Below are 23,560 nucleotides of genomic sequence, written 5' to 3'. Positions count from 1 at the left end.
TACGCCCCGCGTTTCATGGGCGTTCCCATGCAAACGCGGGGCATACGCATGGTAATGAGGCTGTGACGCATGTGTTGGGGGCGGGCATCTGACATCGCCGGATGTCAGCTGCCCGCCCCCATACATGCTTTCACACGGACAAGTGTCCGTGAGGTCTATGGGTGCGGGATCTGGTGGAGCGTGCGGCCCTGCCTTCGATGGTCGGCGACCATCGAATGCAGGGGGCTGCTCCAAGATGGTGGAGGCGTATCCCCCGCCATTTTCATGCGGACCGCCACATGTCCGCGTACGGACGGCCGTGGCGATCCGTATGGAAGGCGGGGATTCGCCTGCACGGTCGGAGCCGCATATGCGGCTCCGGCCGCACCAACCAGAATAAGGGCCACTGTGCCTACCTAGCTAAGTGTAAAAGTTAATAAAATAAAAAACACCTAACTATCTCTAAACCTTCGGCTGCCCCAGCAGCCCTTTAGAATAGCACTCACTCCTGTGGGCACCTAACATGAACTGAAGAGTCTGGGATTCAGGGGGAGGAGCCTACCCCTCTGAAAAGCTTTAGTATAGGTGCCTGGCTCCTACGGAACCTCCTACATCCCAAAGTGAGCTGTGTCACCAGGACCATTGAAAGAGAAAATGTGTTTCTTTGTAAACAGGTCCCTTAGGGCCGCATTTATCAATCCCTGAAAATGTTAGCCGCAAATATTAAGTATCACCCAAATTTATCAGGAGGGACTGCAGCAGGAATCTCTGATCCCTGCTGCGTTCCCTCCTGCACCGCCGCCGGCCGAATTCCCCATGTTTCTATGGCGGATGCAAAGCTCCCTGATGTATCAAGTCTGGTTTTACCATCATGCCAGCGATGGTTTTTCATCCATCGTCGCTGTGTGTGTATGCCCCTACGGCCGTCGGGCCACTTTGAGCCCAACGGACTGCCCCGGCTCCCTCCTCTTCTACCTCCTCCTGAAGTGCTGCAGCTCCCTCCCCCTGTTCTGTATACCTACGCCGCACGGAGGAAAAGCCACCGCCGTCCGCAGCACCTCCTGCTCCCCTCCAATATACACACAGCACACGGAGCAGGGAGTAAAGCCGCCCGCCATAGCTCCAGGTTCCCTGGCTGCACTGCAGCTCCTACTCTGCTTCCTCCTCCACCTGCTCTATAAAAACGGTCCGCTGCCCGCCCGGTCAGTCAGCCACAGAAGCTGCAGCTCCCACGTCTGTGGCAGCACAGAAATACAATTGGCCAGCTGTTTATTTACAGGATTTTAGCCAGTATTATATACATTGCTGGCACATGTCGGCAATGTATATATTACTGGTACCCCTGCCTACCAATGTATATTTATTAGCCGGTAATATATACATTGCTGGCACAACGCCCAGCGTTCTCATGGAAACGCCCATGGAACGCTGGGCGTTCCCATATGGTGATGGGCAGCCCGGCGCTCCCCGCCCCCCCCCCTCGCTGCCATGGGTGCGTGCACCCGACGACCCGAAAGGTCGCCGTGGGTGCACGCACCATGCGCCTGCACATGCGCAGAAACACGCCTGCGCATGCGCAGACGCACAACATCGGTACTGCGTGCGAATGCGCGCAGTACCGATGCAATCTGAATAAGGCCCATAATGTATGAGGGGCATTACGGTGTTATTGGTACTATTATGTGGCTACACCCCTTTTCAATTAAACCACATGCCTTCTTGTTTTCAGTATAGGGGGGCACAAATTTATTTTCTGGTACAGGGCACCAAAATGTCTAGTTACGGCACTGGCGGGACCCTTTTGCAAAAGCGCCTGCCTCACCTGTTACTAACCGCACGTCACTACTGGGTGGGGTGGCATTTACCTGATTGCTGGGCTCTGAATATACGCAGCACAGCGATCAGTTCTGAATCCGAACAGAAATGCACAGAATAAAATAGCCCCTGCTCCCACCCTTGGAATCCCGGCCATTATGTAAACAGCCTTATAATGAAAGATTTTCAGCAAAGTCTTTCGCCTCCTGAACATCTCTTGCTCTTTGGGAACATAACTTAAGGCCCATACACACTTAACGATTTTCAGCTGAAAATCGGTCAAAACAGCCGTTTTGAGTGCTTTTCGGCCGAAAATCGCCCAGTGTGTATGCACCGGAGATTGCCGACTAGCGATGATGCGCGCTCCCGCATCATCGCTAGGAAAGTGGGTCATCTGCTGGTTTTACCAGCAGATGTGGCGATGATGGATGGTTTTCCATCCATCATCGCTGTGTGTGTACGCCTGCCGAGCTGAAAGATTAACCACTTTCAGCCCGGCGGACCGCCCCCCGCCCCCTCGCCCGTCATACTCACCCTGTGCTCCGTCTGGCTGGCCGGCTGGATGCTGCTGCAGAGACCTGCTCCCCGGCCAGGCTAGCCCCGCCCCCAGCCTTGCTAAACACACGGGGCAGTATTCAATGAGAAAAATTCGCTGTGATGTCTGGAGAGTTTGTGCTTTTCACGCGGTGGAGAGAGGTTTTTTTTCTCCAAAGGCGAGCCACCCTATTCAATGTGAAATATTCTCCGTCTTTCGAAGTGATTCTCGCCGTCTCTCTCCGTGTAGAAATTCTCCATCTTTTGATGGAGAGCAGGAATGTGAACTTTTAAACTAAAAGGGTGTTTTTTTTAATTTTGGTCTCAAAAAATCAGTTTTTTTTTTTTTCTGTGAAGGGCCATGTTATTTTTATTCATGTGCCTATAGCACATGAATATATATTTAATTTTAAAAAAAATATTTTTTTACATTTTTTTTTTTTTTTACACAGTGCAGCCAGCAGGGGGCCGGAGCGCTCGAGCCGCTCATTAGATATTCATATATTCACTGCACCCGATGCACGTTCGGGTACAGTGAATACTGGGTCCCCCGCTGGCTATAGGGGGGGCAGCCTGTGCTGCCTGGGTCCAGGGGAGCCCTGCTCCCCACCCCATATCCCCTGCAGCAGCCAAGAGAGACTTTAATCTCTCTTGGCTGCTACGTCCCCCGGCTCCCTGACAGCTCCCTGCCGCGGACGCTCGTCCGCTGCAGGGGTTAAGACTCGCCGCGAGTGGCGGCGAGTCTTTAACACGTTGAATAGGGGGAGCAGGAGGCTCCGGAACACGGAGAGTGCATGGCGAGAGAAAAAATCTCTCGCCATGCACGGAGAATATTTGACATTGAATACTGCCCACGGAGCAGACAGCACTGCTCCCTGCTAACACCCTGCTGGGCACCAATGGTTATATTATTCTGCCCACTGCCACCAATGTATTCATTAAATGCACCAATATAATATATATATATATATATATATATATATATATTATAATGTGTGTATATATATATATATATATGTTATATAATATATATATAATATATATTTATATTATATATATATATTTATATTATATATATATATTATATAATATATTATAATATATAGTTGGTGCATTTAAATGAATACATTGGTGGCAGTGGGCATATAAAATATAAACATTGGTGGGCAGCTGTGTGCGTCGCTATCTGCTGGGGACGGCTATGGATAGTGTAGGGCACGGGGCGCCCCAGGCGGGGAGGGAGGGCGCTTTGGCGCTTACCCGCTTTGCTCCACAGGGGAACTATGCGGCCACATCTCACCAAGGGAGGGAAGGGGCTGGAGGGGGATGCGGTGACGGCCGCTGAGTCGCTCCAGGGGCACATGGGGGGGGGGGGGGTTGCATTTAAATAAATATACATTTGTGGCAGTGGGCATATAAATATATAAACATTGGTGGGCAGTGTTGGCAGTAACGTATACATTGCTGGTCTGTGCCAGCAATGCATAAATCATAAATTAGCATCAACACTGCCCACCAATGTTTATATATTTATATGCCCACTGCCACCAATGTACTGTATATATGGAACCCTTGGAATTCAAACCCAGCCCATTTATAATGAAAGATTTTCAGCAAAGTCTTTCGCCTCCTGAAAATCTCTTGCTCTTTGGGGAAAAATAGCTCAGTGTGTACGCACTACTTTGGTGAAAGATATAGCTATCAAAGATTTTGGCAAAGTCTTTTGAAATGAAAATCTTCAAGTGTGTATGGGCCTTTAGTGTGCACGCACTACTTTGGTGAGAGATATATCTGTAGGCCCACACTGGGCGACTTTGAGCTGAAAGTCACTCAAAACAGCAGGTTTGAGTGGCTTTCAGCTCAAAGCCGCCCAGTGTGTATGGCCCGGCGATGAGCGCTGCTCCGCGCTCCCGCAACATCGCCGGGAAAGCCGTTCTTCTGCTCGTTATACCAGGAGAAGAGTGGCTTTCAGGACGGCTTTTTTCTGTGCCGTGCAGGGGGAAAATCTTCTAGTGTGTATGGGCCTAACGCTCTCTGCACATATTACATCTGCCCCCCCACCCCGGCAATACACACGGTTTTGTCCATTTGTGAAAGAATTTGCTTTTGCAAGTGAGCCAGAATCAGGCCCTATGTGTGGTACAATGATAATGCAGTTGTGCTTCTTTGTGTGTGTGTGGGGGGCTTGAAATGAGGTGGGGGAAAGGTGTTCCACCACCTCTCCAAGACCATTTTCCACACAGTGCAATTTGGTTGCTCAGCAATTTCATCTAAATATCTCTGAGCAATATATTGCTCAGCAACCATATTTGAAATGTAGAATTTGAAACATAGAATTTGACGGCAGATAAGAACCATTTGGCCCATCTAGTCTGCTCCTTTTTTTTTACCCTTCAGGTAATCTCAACCCTTTTTAATCCTTATTTATTTGTAAGGATATTTATATGCCTATCCCAAGCATGTTTAAATTGTTCATATTGATCATTGTACCGTTTTCATCAGCCACCAGCGATTTTGACTGAAAATTGCAAGAAAGTATGTCTTTTGTTTTTTTTTAACCTCTATTTTATTTTGAGCAGAAATCGTTGGTGCAGTGCCAGCAATTTGCAGCAGCGATCATTAAGGGCTGGCTGTAGCAGCACACTCCTAGCATATTTATCGCCCAGTACACACTGAAACCAAGGGTGATATGTTTCTCAGCGACCATTTAGCCAGCGATACTGGCTAAAATCATGCACAGGGCTGTAGCACTGGTACAGTGTCACTTTGAAAAATGATTGTGCCACCCATAGGCGTGCGCAGCACATTTTATTAGGGGGTGCACCATCAAAGGGATGTGCCTGGCACCACCTATTGGGCATGTCTAACACCGCCCATTGGTTGTGTCTAACACTGCCAATCAGGCAAGTCTACCACATTTATTGGCACTAACTACAATATAAAACATCTCTCTTAAGCTGCCCATACACGGTCCGTTTAACGGATCCGTTTGGGACTTAAACAGCACACATAGGATCGGATCGCATCCCTAGTGCATGCACTGCTATCCGATACGATGTGTACCTAGTACAAAAAGTATGTGCAGCACATACTTTTTGTACTGTACTATGTGATGCGCGGGAGCACACATCACATAGTACAGAACGGATGCCGGCGAACGGCTCCGTGTATGAGCAGCTTTACTCTGTGTAACAGTACATGCAAATAAAGTAAAAAACTTATATGGATGACGCAGATATGTAGTGATATGACAATGTCTAGTGCAATTAACAATGCAAAACACAATTCGGTACTTATGTAATATCTGGGCTCCCGTTTTTCTTATGAGACCGCGTCCCCTCGCCACACTATATAAAATCAACTCCATGCGCAGTTGGATAGTAGGGGTATGAAAAAATGGGGTGCATTTAACATGGGAGCCCAGATAATACATAAGTACCCACAATTCATCTATGGGTGCTTCTTTTAATGGAATACAGTTCTAAAAAGCAAAAGTCTTTGGTAAAAGGTTTTGCTAGCGGCAGATAGGTGTACATAAGGGTGGGCACAGCATTTGGGGGTGCCTGTGCACCCCTAACACCCCTGTCGCTCGCTCTATTCAATGTTCTGGGGAAATCCTCGCCGTCACAGGACGGCGAGAATTCCCCAAAACAGCGAGACCCGCGGCTAATGCAGGAAACTCGCTGTATTTAGCTGCGAGTCTCGCTGGTTCAGGAGCCGCATACGCCAATTCCCCCTCGCTCAAAAAATGGAGCGAGGGGGAATTGGCATACGAGGGGGCTGCGTTGAATGCTGTCAGGGTGAGTGGTGACAGCGAGCAGGAAGCTCTGCTCCACTCGCCCACAGCATTGAATACCTGCCATTGTGTTAAGACCAGGAAAATTTAGTAGTTTATCGACAAACCCACAAACATAACAGCCCCTGATGTGATAATACCCCTATTTTGGTATCCTGTTACTGTATATTAAATATACAGTATTATTAATATACAATGAGAATACTGAGCTTTGTAGCGCTTTGCCTGCCTGCCCCAGACGCCTTGACAGCTGCCGGCGCGCTGGAGGCCGCCTCAGCTTCAGCACCACGAGAACTATATTTAGAGCGCGCGCCGCTTCTCTCCTCTCACACTTCCCGCGCCAAACCGTCACCAGCACGTGCCCTGGATGCGCTCACACGGTGCACCGAAAGGGGGGAGACGACGACGGCTGTGGGGGGGTGGATGTCATGAGCACAGAGCACTTGGTATCCTCCCGTCATCTCTACTCAGACACCCAGCATACGCTCTCCTCGCGCTCGTCTCTCCCCTCCCCACTCGCCATGGTAGCGCCTGCTTCTGACACATTAGGATGCGGATCTGCAGTAGGTCGCAGTGACCGTTAACGGTTGTCGAGGCGAGCAGGGAGCACGGGCCCGGTGCGTGCGGGAACCTCAATGACGCTTCGTGGCTTAGGGAAGTGTCAGTTTCCCTCAATGCCGCCGCTGCTGTGATTTGTCTGCCCCGTAGTTGCTGCTGCTTCCTCCATTCCGCGGCGTGCCGCTGTCCCTGGTGCTGGGATGACGGACCCTGCCTTAGCGATGTTATCCCCTCAGGAGGCGGCCAAGATCTACCACGCCAATTACATCCGCAACTCGCGGGCCATCGGGGTACTGTGGGCGATTTTCACCATCTGCTTCGCCATCGTCAACATCGTTTGCTTCATCCAACCTTACTGGATAGGGGATGGGGTGGACACTCCCCAGGCCGGCTACTTCGGACTTTTCCACTATTGCATTGGCAGCGGCTTCAATAAAGAGCTCACCTGCACCGGCAGCGTCACCGATTTCTCCTCCATCCCCTCGGGAGCCTTCAAATCCGCCTCCTTTTTTATCGGCCTGTCCATGACGCTTATCATCGCCTGCATTGTGTCCTTCGTCCTCTTCTTTTTCTGCAACACGGCCACCGTGTACAAGATCTGCGCCTGGATGCAGCTTTCCTCCGGTGAGTGGGTCCTGTCTGCAAAACATTGTCGCCACCATTGGTGGTACATCCTGCTCCACTCCTGCACAGCACTCAAGGCGGAGGCTGTCAGTGGGTTCCCCATATCAGTGTAGGATAAGGCTGCTGATTACTTCCCCTCCCAGGAGGTTGTGCAGCAGCTGTGCTCTTTGGTGTCGAACTTATGGGTCAGTTGTTCTTAACTTTACTTCACATGTCATATTCCACTTGAAGAAACGCTAAAGGTCTGATATAATCTGTATGTATTTCCACGGCCTGCCTCAAACCTACAGTATCTCTATTTACTGGGCAGGATGCTCTAACATCCTTGTCCCCGCTTACGGTATTCGTTGGCTACCGCATCCATAATAATTGCATAGGACTAACATGTGTTTATTAACGCAAAGGACAGCTCTTGCGATGATAAGAGCTGTCCTTTGCGATGTGGAACCGTCCGTAGACTTCTGGGTCTGAGACCCGGGACGCCCTCTGCGCATCCCCAAAGTGACGTATCTGGGCATGCTGGAAGGGATTTATGACCGTTAAGGTCCATAAGGCGACTATGCCCAGCGTGTTTGGACAGCGATGATCACGTTCATCGCTGCGGGAGCATGCCGCAGCATTCACCGTTCATCGCTGGGGCATACACACTGGGCTGCTTTGAGTTGAAAGCTGCTCAAACATGCTGTTTTGAGCAGATTTCAGCTCAAAGTCGCCCAGTGTGTATGAGCCTATAGGGTTTCGCCATCTGTTTCTGGTGATACACCACCACCCCCCCCCCCCCCCCCCTCTTTGCAGGAGTACCCCGGCATTGCAGGCTTTAGTGCACGGGTGTCAAACACAAGGCCCGCGGGCCAAATCCGGCCTGCCAGACCTCGTCATGTGGCCCGGGCAGTGTGTCTCAGCTCCTGCCTAGGCCACCTCCTCTCACCCACCCCACCGCGGCCACCTTACCTGTTCCTCCACTGTCGGCGGCCATGTTCCTGTAGGCACATATGTATGCGGCTACAGAAACATGGCCGTCGGCCTCCACGGCTACGTGGAGGAGGGCCCGGCCGCCTGTTCCCTCTGATGCCCGGCAGTGACAGACACTGGGTGGGGACGTTATGACGATGACGCCGCCCGCCCATGCGTCTGTAGAGAAGTAGGAGCAGGCAGGGAAGCTGGACCGGGAGTCGGGGACAGTGTGGCCGCAGCAAGCAGTGAAGAAAAGCTGGAAGACGCAGCAGCTGCAGGACAGACGGAGAAACAGTAAGTGAGGATGAGGATCACACTCACAATAAAAAAAATATATATGTCTGCTGTTTCCTGGGGTGTCCCCGTGTATAATAATAATAATGCCATGACACCACAGGCTGCTCCTCCTGTATAATCATTTATGTGTCATGGCATTACTTTTATTATATTATACAGGGGGAGCAGTCTGTGGTGTCATGGCATTATTATTATACAGGGGGAGCAGCCTGTGGTGTCATGGCATTCATTTTATATTATACAGGGGGAGCAGCCTGTGGTGTCATGGCATTATAATTATACAGGGGGACCTACAGATACAACCGGCCCTTTGAGGGTGACCAAACTGCTGATGCGGCACCCGATGAATTTGAGTTTGACACCCCTGCTTTAGTGCATACAAAAGTGCAGTAAAAAAACTGTTCTGCGTTAGCAAAATCAGAGTGACAGTGGGAGGGATACACTAACACACAGCTGTTCTGTAGGTTGGATGTTGTTGCTTTTTTTAAATGTTATTTCACTAACAAAAAGTGTAACTTTTGACTTTACAGGAAAAGGCAACCCGCCTTTTCCATTCCATTCTGTTATAAAAATAAATTGGCATTACTATAGAGTAAAGGGCATATTTAATATTTTTTTGTGTGTAAAAAGGGTTACCAAGAAAAACCAGGTGCCTGTGTGGGGGGGTTTTGTTAAGCTGCTGTCCAAGGGAATAGTTAGATCCCTAAGAGGAAATTGCACACAAAAGAAAAATTGACAGTGCTACACAAATAATGAGTTGGATCAATTGTACATAAATAAAATGTACTATTTATTAAATTGCTAAAATATGCATATATTTAAAAAAATAATAAATGATATTATAAAACAATGATATGGACACACTTAGACGATGTGCATAACTTCTTGGAATGCTCAGTTCTGGGCAGTATAAAGAGAACACAATTTGGTGCAAATGTAACATTCAAGGTGGTGATCATACCGCTGGAATACACAACCTGGTATGGTTAGTTGGTCACAGCTGGAGGCAGATAAAAAGATGGCATAAGTCCTCACCAGTGTGCGGGAAGGTGGATCAAGTCTGGATGTTAACGTCACAATAGGCAATGGGTTAGGGAGTTTCACGATGATTGTAGGCACCAATGCATGCAGATAGAACCAGGCTGGATAGATGGAGTCCCAAAAGGCAATGGGTATATTACTATATACTCCGAGCCAGCCTTGGACCTGAATCCAGCGGGATAAACACTCTCATCCATTGCCTTTTTGGACTCCATTTATCCAGCCTGGTTCTATCTTCATGTACATTGGTGCTTACCATTATCGGGAAACTTACTTCCTAACTCATTGCCTTTTGGGACTTCAACATCTGGACTGGTCCTTCCCGCACACTGGTGAGGACTTATGCCATCTTTTTATCTGCCTCCAGCTGTGACCAATTAACCATACCAGGTTGTAGATTCCAACGGTGAGATCACCACCTTGAATGTTACATTTGCACCAAATTGTGTTCTTTATACTGCCCAGGACTGAGTATTCCAATAATTTATGAACATCCTCTAAGTGTGTCCATATCATTGTTTTATCTTCATAAGATATTTATTTAAAATTTATGCATATTTTAGCAATTTAATAAATAGTATATGGTACTATTATGTGACCACGCCCCTTCCCCATGAAGCCACACCCCTGTTTTAGTTATTGGGTGTGGAGAGTACACAGTAATTCCCTTTCTTGTACAGGGCACCAAAATTTCTATACACAATGTGCATACACAATTCCTGCTGGTATCAGGAAGTGTGTATGCACTTGACGATGCTGGTTCCATGCTGGCAGTATCAATGTTGAGTGGGATTGCCTAATGCAGGCATGTCCAAACTATGGCCCTCCAGCTGTTGTGAAAATACACATCACAGCATGCCATGCCATAGTTTTAGCATTCCCTAATAGCAAAACAGTGGCAAGGCATGATGGGACTTGCAGTTTCACAACAGCTGGAGGGCCATAGTATGGACATGCCTGGCCTAATGTGTATGGGGCTTGAGCATAAACAAAAGTTATAGAAAAGTTAGTGTTTCTAATATAATATGTGGAAGTTGTTTTCCTTAACAACCATTTGATGTAGTGATATTTACTCTATGTAACCGGTAGTGCCTATTAAGGTTAGACAAGCTAGTTCTCTTCAGAGATTGGGTACGAACCATGCTTCTGTGAATATATTTCACTATACCCAAAAAGTCCCCCACCTCCGCAGACAAACTCTAAACCTTTACTCAGTAACCCCTGAAGATGGCAAAAGCCCACTCTAACCTATGGGCTACTATTCAAAATGCTAGCTGGCAGATGGTTCCCCCGGAACCCTCCTAGGAAATGGGCGCTGTGCATGTATGATCACAGTGCAGGGTTGAGCATTTTTTGGAGCCCCTGTCCCTGCTAGTGCTCTTTATTACGTTGGCAAGGTCTAGTCACATACTGCAGTGTGATCGCACTGAATATGTGATTAATAATAAATAGACCCCTTACAGGGTCTTTTTTTAACAAGTAAATATGTTACTTAAATCATGTGGAAATGAAAGTTTGTGTGTAGCTCTCGGTTTAAGTGCATTTTTGTGCACAATCATTATTGGTGACACACCTATAACACACCCATATTTTTGGCCATCTCAGTAAACAGCCGCTCCCTGTCGCAGCCCATGCAAGGCCAGAACACAACTGTTACTATTTGCATGCAATCCGGATTCATGTGCAGTGCAACTTAAGGCCCCCATACACTTATCCTACTTTTCCTAAGGACAAGTCAGACCAAATTCCCCTTGAGCTCTCCTGGCAACTCCCTGGGAGGCTCACCTACAATTTGGCACCTGATGTGCCATTTTGACATGCAGTAAATTACATGCGATTTATTGCATGTAAAACTCCCAGTAGCTGCGGGGGGGGGGGGGGCAGGAGAGTCAGGCAGTGGCGGGAAGCGGCAACAGAATAAAATTAAAAAATACTTTCAGGTGGTCCAGTCTCCCAGGGTCTAACCCGATGTGCACGGGTCAAACACGTCCGTTTCAGACGATTTCACTGCCTGATCTGTTGGGATCAGGTGAAATCGGCCCAAATTGTTGTAGTATATGGGCACCTTTAGACACGTGCATAAGGAAAAACATGCTCCACTGTGTCAGACTGAATCAGCTCCATAGCTTTTAAAGTAAAGTATTGTTTTTTTGCTATTTACCTTTTTTTCTTGATGGTAAGTACGAGTAGAAAAGCTAATCTATTCTGTGAATTTACAATTTATTGGGAAACCACATGTTCTATGACTGGCCAATCTGTAGCTCTGCAGCTGTTAACCAACTGTATAGAGAGCCATGGATTGTTTTATAAAAACATATGTTAATGCTACAATATCTACCAGATTGTATTACTCCTTATTATCTTCACTCTTCTATACTATTCCTAATATCTTGTTTAAAACATTTGCACATTGTACTTTCTGGACTGTTAATTGTTAACATACTTAATGTATTATTGTAATCTACAATAAACACTGATTTTTTTCACCATATTAAAGACTTGGCCTGCGGCTTCGATTGCTTGTATTCGGAAGTGCACTCCCTTAGAAGGACACCTAGCATGGTATGCATACTTGCCTACTTGAACCTCTCCATGAGGGAGAAAATGCTGGACTTAATGTATGATTGCCATCACCTGTGGTGAAACACCTTTTTTTATCAATTAACTAGTTCCCCACAGGTGATGGCAATCATACATTACCAGGGAATTCCAGGAACAGAGCATTTTCTCTCATGGAGAGGGTCATGTATGATGGTATGCTTTTGACGCTTAAGCTGTGTACACACACAGATTTATCTGTCCAATCTGTCTGTTGGGAACAAAAATCTGGAAATGTATGGAAGAAAATGAAAATCGATCAATTGCTCCCAAACACTGGAAAATGGCTAAAAATGATTGTTTGGTTTACTTTAATATATCAAACGACTTTAACCAATTTATCTTGATTACAATTGTTTGTTTTACAGCATTTGCGAGTAAATGGTTGAGTCTCATTTGCTCCCATACATTGCCAAATTTTTGTTCCCACCAGATAGATTGGACAGATAAATGTGTAGGTGTCTACCAGCATTGCAGCTGAGTGCCAGATTGAAAGTTTGACTTTACATGGATATCTATGGTTTGATGTCTGAAGTGGAACTTAGGAACAATGCAGTAGAAAATGGATTAATATAGTATCTTTGCTAGGTGCATACCTTACCATATATGTACAGTCACTGTACATATATGGTAAGGTATGCACCTAGCAAAGGTAAGTCCAGGAACAGAGCATTTTCTCCCTGAAGGAGAGGGTCAGGTAGGCAACCCTGGTACAGTGCGGTGGCATGCCTCCCAACATGACCATCTCCAGGAGTGACACAATGCTCTGTTCCTGGACTTCTCTCTTAATGTAGGATTATTATCACCTACAGTATGTTGAACAGGTTAAGTGATCAGAATGGTGCTTCAACACAGGCGATGGTAGCCCTGAATTAAGAGGAAAGTGCAGAATTAGAGTATTGTGTCCCTCCTGGAGAGGGTCATGTTGGGAGAGTTGCGGTGGGTGACCACATAGATTAAAGTTTAGATGTTTGGCAATTATGATTAGTGACCTGATTGCACCAAGAGTGAGAGGCTTTATACAATATGTCCCATTAATATTACAATTGATACACATCTAACCCTGGGTGCTTTATGTTGAAGACTATAGTTATTTTTCAAATGCTTACTACTGACTTGATCATCACACTGGAGTATTAATGACAATTGTAATACAGTATCTACCCAATAAATAACAAACAGTATTATGTCAGGTTTTTCTTGGCTCTTGTGATTATGAACAGCCTGACAGTTTCAGAATTTTGTTCCCAGATACATGGCTGCTTTCCTCTTATTAATGCTCTGTGTTTTACCATTTCAAAGTAGTACATGTAGTAATACTGTAGATTATACATTAGCTTTGTAAGTACATTAGATAAAACTATAGACTACTGTTATTGAAGTGCATTTGAAAAGCATATTAAGTTTTGTCCTGTTATACTGTATTTCTGCAGATTCTCCAGTCTGCAAATTTGCATCCACTAATCTGCCTAACTGCGGACTGTGATATCTATAGACCTTGATATATTTGTGTAATATGGACAGAGCAGGCCCTCGGCATAGGCAAAGTAGGCAAATGCCTAGGGCATGCATGCCTAGCCCAGGAAAGGCTCATCTCGACAAGCGCAATAGCAGTTTTGCACTTAAACCACATCTAGCGCTGACCGGGTCCTGCGACTCCTGCTGCATAGGAGAGTTTGTTTCTTATAAAGGGGGGCGTGGCCAAAAGAGGGGGTGTGTGTGTGTCAGTGTCAGCGAGTCCGTCAAAGACTGAGAACATAATCAGTCAGCTACCAGCAGCCACAATTTGTACTCTGTGGTTGGGATGACCATTTACCATTGATCATATCGACCATATCGATGGCCATCCCTACTCCGTGGAGAATTAGTTAAGCAGATACAATAACTGCTACACTACAATAACCGTTAAATGCAGTAGTATAACTACCATAGGTGCAGCGGATGTAGCTGCTATGGGGCCCAGGATCACCCCCCACCCCGTCAGACACGTTTTATGGCAGTATGTAATCCAGATAAAGAGATTAGCAGTCCATGGGAGCCCCAACCTATCCCCTCCCTACCACTCTGCGTCTATCTGCTCCCTACCGCCTATTGTCTCACCTCCCTACTACCCTGCATTACTCTATCCTCTCCAGCAGGTAATAACTTGTACTGCAGTGGGGTGCTGAGGGGGTGTGCCTGCAGTGCTGCATGTGGGTTTTTTTTTCATGGGGGTTCTTTCAAGATTTTGCTGTGGGGTCGACAAAGTTCTAGTTACGCCCCTGTAGTCAATTATTGTTACCTTCTACCACTTCCAGCGGAGTAAGCCTTCATTGACATGCTATATTATAAGAACTATGCTAGGTCAGATGTAGCCACGCTTATCAATACCATGGATGACGGAACTAGTGTGCCCGTGTCTATGATGCGCACACCTACAGCCCCATTCACACACATGGCCATGAGTTGCCGATATTGGATGTACACACTGAATGATATTGGTAAATGATATTGTTTAATGAAAACACTGGGACTTGCTGAACGTGCGGGTCATTGACTATTTGAGCTATATCTTTTACTATATCCTCTACTGTTTATGGGGCTATAGCCTTCTAAGGAGAGAAAGCCCACTATGACTAGTCACAGCAGGTGTTCACTACAGTTTGCCACTATGCTTATTCCCATGTGTACGCATTGTGGCAGTGATAAGGTGGCTACATCTATTGTGGGGCTGCTAGGGGGTGCCAGACGACCTCCTTAAAGTCAGGATTTTGATGGTCAGTATACCGACATCGGAATTCCGACTGTTAAATGCAGAACAGTCAGGGGCTATTCTCCCTCGTGTGGATCCACGGCCCCCATTGAGAGAAAATAGAGCCTGTGGCATGCACAGAGATCCACTGTCAGCGTGGCGAGTGCAGCAAGCCCACAAGGGGCTTCATTGCACTCCCCTGTCAGAGTAACAGGAGTCAGGATCCAGATGTCGGTATACTGATGGCCCAGCATACCACACCCCTAGGAGGCAGGAGTTTGCTAGGCTGTGTTCACTCCCAGGTCAGCGCTGCCCCGCCGAATGACCCAACCAGCACTGCCCACATCCCATCGGTAGCATGTGAGGGGATGTGTCTGAGAACACATCCCCTTGCATGCAGCTGAAGGGGACAGAAATCATTTGATGGTCACTACCATCGACTTTATTCTGTCCCCTTCGGAAAAAAGTCAGTGATACTGACTTTTCTTTCAGCCGGAGAGGGCCACCTGCCCGGGCATGCATCGGCCTGCCTGCGTTTCCACTGGAACGCCCAGAGTTTTCATGGGGATACCCATAAAACGGTGAGTTTCCATGGAGATGTCCAAAAAACGGTGATCCTCTTCAGGGTCCACAGGAGATCTTTCAGGCAGACAGATGGTTTTTTCCTTTATAGTTTCCTATGGAACTTGAAGAAAGTGCATATAGTGCAATTTTGTTTTAAATTAAACAAATTACATTTATTAGACGCACTTACATGAAAAGAGTAAAAACAAGCATATAACCCCTCGGGGTAACGGAATCAAAGTTTCTGTACTGGGCAAGGATCACACTCATCTGCTACTTGCCGGCCAGCGGTGGGTGCAGGAACAGTCGATCGTTCAGCCTCAGGACAGGGATCCGTTCAATGATGATCACTTTTGCTTGAGCGCGCTTTCGGGCCAATCCAGCCCTTCCTCAGAAGCATAGTGCTCATCAGTGAACGGGGCCTTAATATACCCCACATCATCAAGATAAACAAAAATCAGGTGCCAGAGTTTCACCTCCGTACCGGAAGTGACGTATCGCATCATCCCGTATGTGCTTCCTCCAAGTGGAAAGCATATCTGCTCACTGGAACGCTTCACCATCTTTAGAGTGACCAGGAAAAAAGTTCTCTTATTTGGTTTCCGCTCTGTGGAATTCATTTTCACTCAAATGGGACGCTCCGCCATCTTTGATGGAATAGTAATGTTCTCCATAAGACTTTATCCAATGAGCGTATATAAAATTTAGTTTTCGAGATACAATGTCCTCTATAGTAAGTCCATCATAACAATGTCCATCCAAATGCCCGAAAGACAAACAGCATAAAAATATACATTAATGAGGTATTACATGGGGAATTGCTTACAATAATACAAAAAAAATTAAAATTAAGGTGAGAGACAAGAATAGCAGAAAAAGGAAAACAACAAAAAGACACATGATTATAAGAACCACTTGAGTTCGAAATCGCTATTTAGGCCATGTGGCACAAGTGTTTTTATTTTGTAAATCCACTGCAATTCGGATTTCGCAAGTCTAACATCCAGGTTATTGTACCTCCAATTTGGGTTAGTTTGCTGGATCCCCCAAAAAGCTTTAATATGACAAGGTTTCGAATCATGTATCTTTTTGAAGTGTGCTGATACTGTGTGGGTGTCAAGTCCCTTCCTGATATTATACTCGGATAATCTAGTTTTTAGGGGCCTTGTGGTTTTACCCACATAGACAATCCTCATCCACATCTACATTCCAAGCCATATACTACATTTCTTGAATTACAGGTCAGGAAATCTTTAATAGTGTAATGAATTCCCTTAACTTCAAAGTCTTTAATCTTGCTTGTGCCTTTTACTGTGCGGCACGGAAGACATAAGCCACAGCAGTGGAAGCCTTGACTCCTAATACTATTTCTCTTAGGTGCTTCCATGGCACTTTGAACCACAGTATTCTTAATTGTTTTAGACCTTCTATATATGAACCTGGGATATTTTGGAAGTTCTGGGCCCAAAACACGGTCATTTTTAAGAATCTTCCAATTTCTTTTAATAATGTTTTCAACCTCTTTGTATTGACAATGAAATTTACTGATAAAGGACCATTGCATCAAATCATCTTTCTCCTTTTCTTGTTTTTTATGTGAAATCAATTGCGATCTTTTGATTTTATTTATCCTCTTCTGAGCTCCATCTATCAGAGTTTTAGAGTAACCTTTTTCTCATTTCGTCTATTTGTTCTTTATAGACAGACTGTTCAGAACAACTCCTTTTGACTCTCAAGAATTGGCTGAATGGTATTCCATCAAGCCAATTCTGGTGATGTTGGCTAGTTTTTTCAATTAGACTGTCCGAGTCAGTGGGTTTCTTTGTATTTAAAGACCCATCTTTCATATAAAGACATAAGTCTAAAAAATGCAATTCACTATTCCTTTTTACAAAGGACAATTTGATGTCATTGGTATTTACATTTAGATTCGTGCAGAAGGTATCTAAATTTTCGGAATTCTCTGAATTGTTATCCCATAGGAATAGTATATCGTCAATAAATCGACGCCATAGCACCAGGCTGCCCCCAGCTCCCCCCCCCCCCCCCCCCCATGCCATACGGTTTGATGTTCCCAATATGACATGAAGAGGTCTGCATAGCTGGAGGCAAACCTGGTGCCCATAGCAGTACCAACTCGCTGTATATAATAGTGCCCATTAAAATAAAAATAATTGTTACAGAGGATAAATTTGATACTATCAAGGAGGAAATGTTTGAGGTTCTCTGAATATTCTGTTTGATTCAGAAAAACTTCTACTGCTTCTAGGCCTATATCTTCTTTAATGATGGTGTATAGAGTGGAAACATCAGCTGTTACCATAGTATAGCTGTCTTTCCACGATACGTCACCCAGAAGTTTCAATACTTCATTTGAGTCTTTTAAGTAGGCATTGGTCTTTTTTACAAGCAGTTGTAGATAATGATCTACTACTGCGGATAGATTGGATGTAATGCTATTTGTGCCAGAAATTATTGGCCTACCGGGACGGTGAAGGGGGTCCTTTTGAATCCTTGGTAAGATATATATATATATAGTGGGTGTGGATGCATCCTGAATATTCAAAATTTCAAATTCTAATTTAGAAATGACATGCATTAGTGATTAGTGTCAATAATGATTTTTACATTTTATTAAGAGGATCCGTTTTAAATTTTTCGTATGTTTTTTTCCATCACCCAATTGTTTCTCGATCACCGCTATATAATCTTTTAGATCCATAAGGACTACCCCCCCCCCCCCTACCACCTTTTGTCTGCCGGTTTAATGACGACCTCCCTTTGTTTTTTCAGGGACTTCAATGCCTGACACTCTTTTTTAGTTGTTACAATTTTTCCTTTTCTTTTTTTAAGGTTTATTCAACCTCAAGGACTAATTTATTAAAACATTCAATGAATGCTCCTTTTTGGTGGGTAGAGGAGAAAGTTGATTTAGGGTGAAATTGGGCGTCCGAGGGAACTTGGATTGCTTCCAATTCGCTTCCGTCCTTACTAAGAAAATTTTTTTTAACTGTGAGCTTGCGTATATATTTTTGCAAGTCAGCAAAAAAATCAAAACTATAAAATTTTTACTAGAGGGGCAATATTAATAAACCTCCTTTTTAGTACCTTTTCCTCCTCCTTTGTAAGGGCTCTACTGCTTAAGTTAAATATTTTGGTGCTTAGGGTTATTACCTCACAGTGCATATTGTCTGTGAAGGTTGTCACAGTGCAGTTTGGGATTTTAGCTCTCTGGGGAAATGTCCAGAAATGCTAAGGCATCTAAAGTTCCTGTGCTTGACACCTGTAAATCCTGCTCTGCAGGTCTGTCTGCACAGGACCCTATACAGTGTGGCCTATGCCTTAATTGTTATGTGCCCCCTATTCCGTCACTGCCTGTCCCAGTCAGTACTACGCAGGAACCGCAGTGGGTAGCTTCCTTTGTGGAAGTACTGTCCCGTATTGCTGACCGCTTAGCGGCTCCACCTCCTCAACCTTTTTTTGGAATTCCTTCTCATGTGCCTCTACCACCCATGCTTTCGCAGGATATACCTTAAACTTTGTGTGCAACTCAATCTGAGGTGTGGGCGTCTGTACCCAGAGTGCAGAAAGTCTGAGACCTCTTCTGCAGAAGACGAGGGTTCACAGGGGGCTCATTCTGAAGACCAAGATTCTTCGGTAGAGTTGGACGTACGAGCCTTAGTACAGGCGGTTCGTACCAGATTGCAGATTTTAGATGCGCCGGCGGCATCTAAAGCTAAGTCACCTTTGTTTAAGCGTAAAAAGGACTGAATTCCCACTGTGTGATGATTTTAGTGAGTTACGCCTAGAGGCATGGCAATCTCCTAGCTATTTGCTTAGTGGGCTATTCTGCGTAGTGATATCGCATCGCATGGGACATTTTAGTGCCGTGCAATGTGATTTTTTTTCATGTAATTTATTCACTGCTCTGTGTGCCCCAGGGCATCGCATTGCACCTCCCCAAAATGCCATTACATTAGGTATACAATAATAAGATTGTATAGGTCCTAATAATAGTTTTTACACCCACCCCCCCCCCCCCCCACTATCCACGCCACCCCGAAGCGTGGCGAGCGGCGGCGTAATGCGTCCTCCGACTTTTTCATACCCCCACTATCCACGTCGGCATGGAGTTGATTTTATATAGTGTGGCGAGCCTCCGAGCCCGAAGCGTGGCGAGCAGACGCGGAATACATGTAAAGTTATCCGCGTCCCCTCGCGGGGCTTGCTGCGCTCGACACGCTTCGGGCTTGGTGGCTCATTGCGCTCACCACACTATATAAAATCAACTCCACGCCAACGTGGATAGTGAGGGTGTGAAAAAGACAGAGGAAGCGACGGGGTGGCGTGGATAGTGGGGGGGGGGGGGGTGTGAAACCTATTTTTAGGACAATCATATTGTATAGTTAATGACATGGCATCGCACACCCTATAAAATCGCATGCGATTTTGCGGGAGATGCGATATAGTGGAGAAAATATACCATTGAAAAATCGCATCGCATGGCCCATGCAATGAGATTTCACTACTGTGCCGTATGTAGAAAATCTGGGCACCGTTCTAGGAAACAAGTACCACTAATCTTAACACAATTTTTTCCCTTTCAGGGGCTGTTACTAGGCCAGTGTTAGGTATAGCTTAGGTTGCCCTAGCTATTGACGCTTGGGCCAAGGCTTTAGAAAACATTAATGCTTCTGAGGAACAGTTGTCTTATGTAATGGACATTAAACATGCTGCTGCCTATCTCAGTGAGGTGGCAGTGGATGTTTTACAACTGGCTTCTAAGGAATCTGCTACATCAGTTGTAGCATGCCGGACACTTTGGTTACGCTCTTGGATAGTGGATACCAATTCCCAAAAATTGCTAGAAGACTTGCCTTTCGCTGGAGAGCTTCTTTTTGGGTAAGAGTTGTGGCCACCATAGCAGCCTCTAAGTCAGCATTCTTGCACAGTCCTTTAGGTCCTTCCGTATGCAGGGAGCATTGTTGGATTCCAGGGTACAGAAAAATGTTCTGCCCCCGGACAAAATTGCCAAAGTTCAACATCCAGAGGCGGATTGGCTGGCCGGGAAACCGGGCCATTTCTCGGCGGGCCGGCCCATAAGCCACCAGAACCGGCCGCTCTCCCTCACTTACAGGGCTGCTGCAGACCTCAAAACGACCGGAGTGGCATTTTGCCAGAAAGCAAAATGGCCGCTGGAGGGCTGCAGCGCATGTGCGCCCGCCGCAGCTCTTCCCATGGTGCTTAGCAGAGGCAGAGCTACAGCTCAGTCACAGCTCCACCTCAGAATCTGATCCCCAGCAGTCAGCGCAAAATGTTCGTGCGGCTGGGGATCATCATCAACAGAACGACATGGGCAGCGGCAGAGAAGGATCAAAGCAGGGTGAAGGATGCAAAGCAATGGGAGGCGTCAGGCAGTGGAGCCAGCAACTTGAAAATCCTCTGGAACAAGTCCTATTAAGCAACAGGCAGCGTGTCCCGAAAAGGGGCGGAGCTACACGTGTGAATGGGCGTGGCTAAGCGACACCTAGGGGCGGAGCTACACTGTGTATGTCACAATGGCTGCCAAGCACTCTTAAGTAAGTGGAGTGACAACCAAGCAAGCGGTGAGACAATCAATGTGTGTAATGTCAGTCTGTGTGTGTGGGGTGGGGGCTGCTATTGGGGGGGCATTATGCATGTAAATGGCACTGCTACTGCAGGCATTATGCGTGTAAGGGGCACTACTATCGCGCCTAATGGGAACATTCAGCATGTAAGCGGTCCTGATACTGAGAACATTGGGGGTTATTCTTATTCCTTCGGTCCGACCAATGTTGCGCATCTGCGCATGTGCAGACGTAGGCACCCTACGTCTGCACATGCGCAGAAACGCGCCTGCGCAGATGCGCAACATTGGTCGAACCGAAGAAATAAGAATAACCACCAATGTTCTCAGTAGCAGGACCGCTTACATGCTAAATGTTCCCACGGTGAACTTTCGGTTCGCCGGGTGCACGCACCATAAATGGCGTGCGGGGGGCAGAGAAGGGCAGGGGGGCGCCGGGCTGCCCCATTTCCATATGGGAACTCCCAGCATTCCATCCCGTGAGAATGCTGGGCGTTGTCATAGTAATGAGGCGGTGATGCGGGTGCAGGAGGCTGGCAGCTGACATCACCGGATGTCAACTGCCCGCCCATATCTGACCCAGTGTGCACGCATATGTAAGTGACTTGAAAGTCACTTTTATATGCGTGTACCTTCCACGTCTTTCGATGGTCGGTGACCATCGAAAGATGTGGGAGGTTACCCGCGGCATACGAATGGATGTTTATGCTAAACATCCATGCGCAGCCTGTGCGGGCAAACCCACATTGCGAAGGGGGGAAGGTGGGCGTTCATTCGCCGGGTGGGGTTTGGTGGATTTGCAAGGCTGCGAATTCGCAGCCTTGCGAATCAACCAGAATATCCCCCATTGTGCATGTAAGTGGCGTCTCTACAGGAGACCTATGTAAGCAGCACTTCTACTAGGGGGTGCACTACTGGGGGCATTATATGTGTATGTGGCACTGCGGGCATTATGCATGTAACCGCTGCTACAGTGGGCATTATCATGCATTTAAGCGGCGTTACTACTGGGGGGGCATGGACCATTAGGTCACAACAATGTTGGTCGACAGTCATTAGGTCGACATGAGCCTAGGTGGACATGGGTTAGGTCGACAGGGTCATTAGGTCGACATGGGGAAGGTCAACAGTCAAAAGGTCAACATGGGGTTTTTCACATTTTTTTTGTCCCGAATGTCAACACAGTCGACATGGACACTGAAATGTAGCACCGCATCCCCTCGCATACCTCGCTGCACTCATCATGCTATTTTATTCTCCCACCATGCCCTAGTGGACGGTAGGGCATGAAATACTACCTGTCGGCACATGCAGGCTCAAAAAAAATGTGGAAAAACCCATGTTGACCTTTTGACTGTCGACCTAACCCATGTCGGCCTAATGACCCTGTCGACCTAATAACCCTCTTCTCCAAAAACTAGGGAAGGCTATTAGTTAAATACCGTACGCCCCTCTTGGGGTGAAAGGGTTCCTCTTCTCCGAGTCTGGAAAACTCAAACACGGGTCCCCAGGATGACTGTCACACTGATGTTGAATGAGAATACTTGCTTCCCTTAAGGCCTCAGTAATTAGTCGTGGTGACCCAAAATGAGAAATAGTAGGGGGTATATGGTGTAAAACCTTTTATTGCACATACAAATACATATAAATAAAAATGGAAATGGAGCCACTTGGCATAATACCGTTAATGGTGGAGAACTAGGATGATATCAAAGTTCTCAAAACAGGCTTGAAGCTGAGCGGGATTAATCCCGGGATGGCCAAAAGTCCACGCTCGGTCCAGATGCCGGTCTGCAATGCCAAAGGGTCCACAGTCCTTTTAAAGAAGGTCCAAAAGAAACACACTCCAAACGCGTTTTCGATTGCTGCCTGCAATCTTTATCAAGGAGATGTGGACCCTTGCAGACCGGCATCTGGACCGAGCGTGGACTTTTGGCCATCCCGGGATTAATCCCGCTCAGCTTCAAGCCTGTTTTGAGAACTTTGATATCATCCTAGTTCTCCACCATTAACGGTATTATGCCAAGTGGCTCCATTTTTATTTATATGTATTTGTATGTGCAATAAAAGGTTTTACACCATATACCCCCTACTATTTCTCATTTTGGGTCACCACGACTAATTACTGAGGCCTTAAGGGAAGCAAGTATTCTCATTCAACATCAGTGTGACAGTCATCCTGGGGACCCGTGTTTGAGTTTTCCAGACTCGGAGAAGAGGAACCCTTTCACCCCAAGAGGGGCGTACGGTATTTAACTAATAGCCTTCCCTAGTTTTTGGAGAAGAGGACCGCCCCTTTATCTATAGGGACGTATCTTTCGGCGCCAGTGGAGGAGACTCTGATAATCTTCCTTTCTGTATATGTCTTCTGTGGTTTCTAGGGTTACCACTCCATCATTGTCACCCCACAAGGCAGCCGACTCTAGCGCACAGTCACCTCAAACTTACTTTCTCTTGTAAT

The 23,560-nt window shown here is 46.4% G+C and overlaps 1 protein-coding gene across 1 annotated transcript in view; it reads left to right on the top strand.

Annotated features, from left to right (window-relative positions):
- The first annotated feature begins 6,449 nt into the window (after positions 1-6,449).
- The window catches only part of LHFPL3 (LHFPL tetraspan subfamily member 3), an 80,576-nt gene continuing 63,465 nt past the window's right edge, over positions 6,450-23,560 (top strand). The window contains exon 1 of the mRNA XM_083183016.1: positions 6,450-7,306. Within this exon, the coding sequence (XP_083039142.1) occupies positions 6,883-7,306 (424 nt within the window). The 5' untranslated portion in view covers positions 6,450-6,882. The remainder of the gene's footprint in view (positions 7,307-23,560) is intronic.

The sequence above is a fragment of the Crinia signifera genome, chromosome 4, assembly GCF_055691185.1.
Source record: "Crinia signifera chromosome 4, ASM5569118v1, whole genome shotgun sequence".
In the NCBI taxonomy this organism is placed as follows: Eukaryota; Metazoa; Chordata; class Amphibia; order Anura; family Myobatrachidae; genus Crinia; species Crinia signifera.
This window is presented reverse-complemented; position numbering and strand designations above follow the sequence as displayed.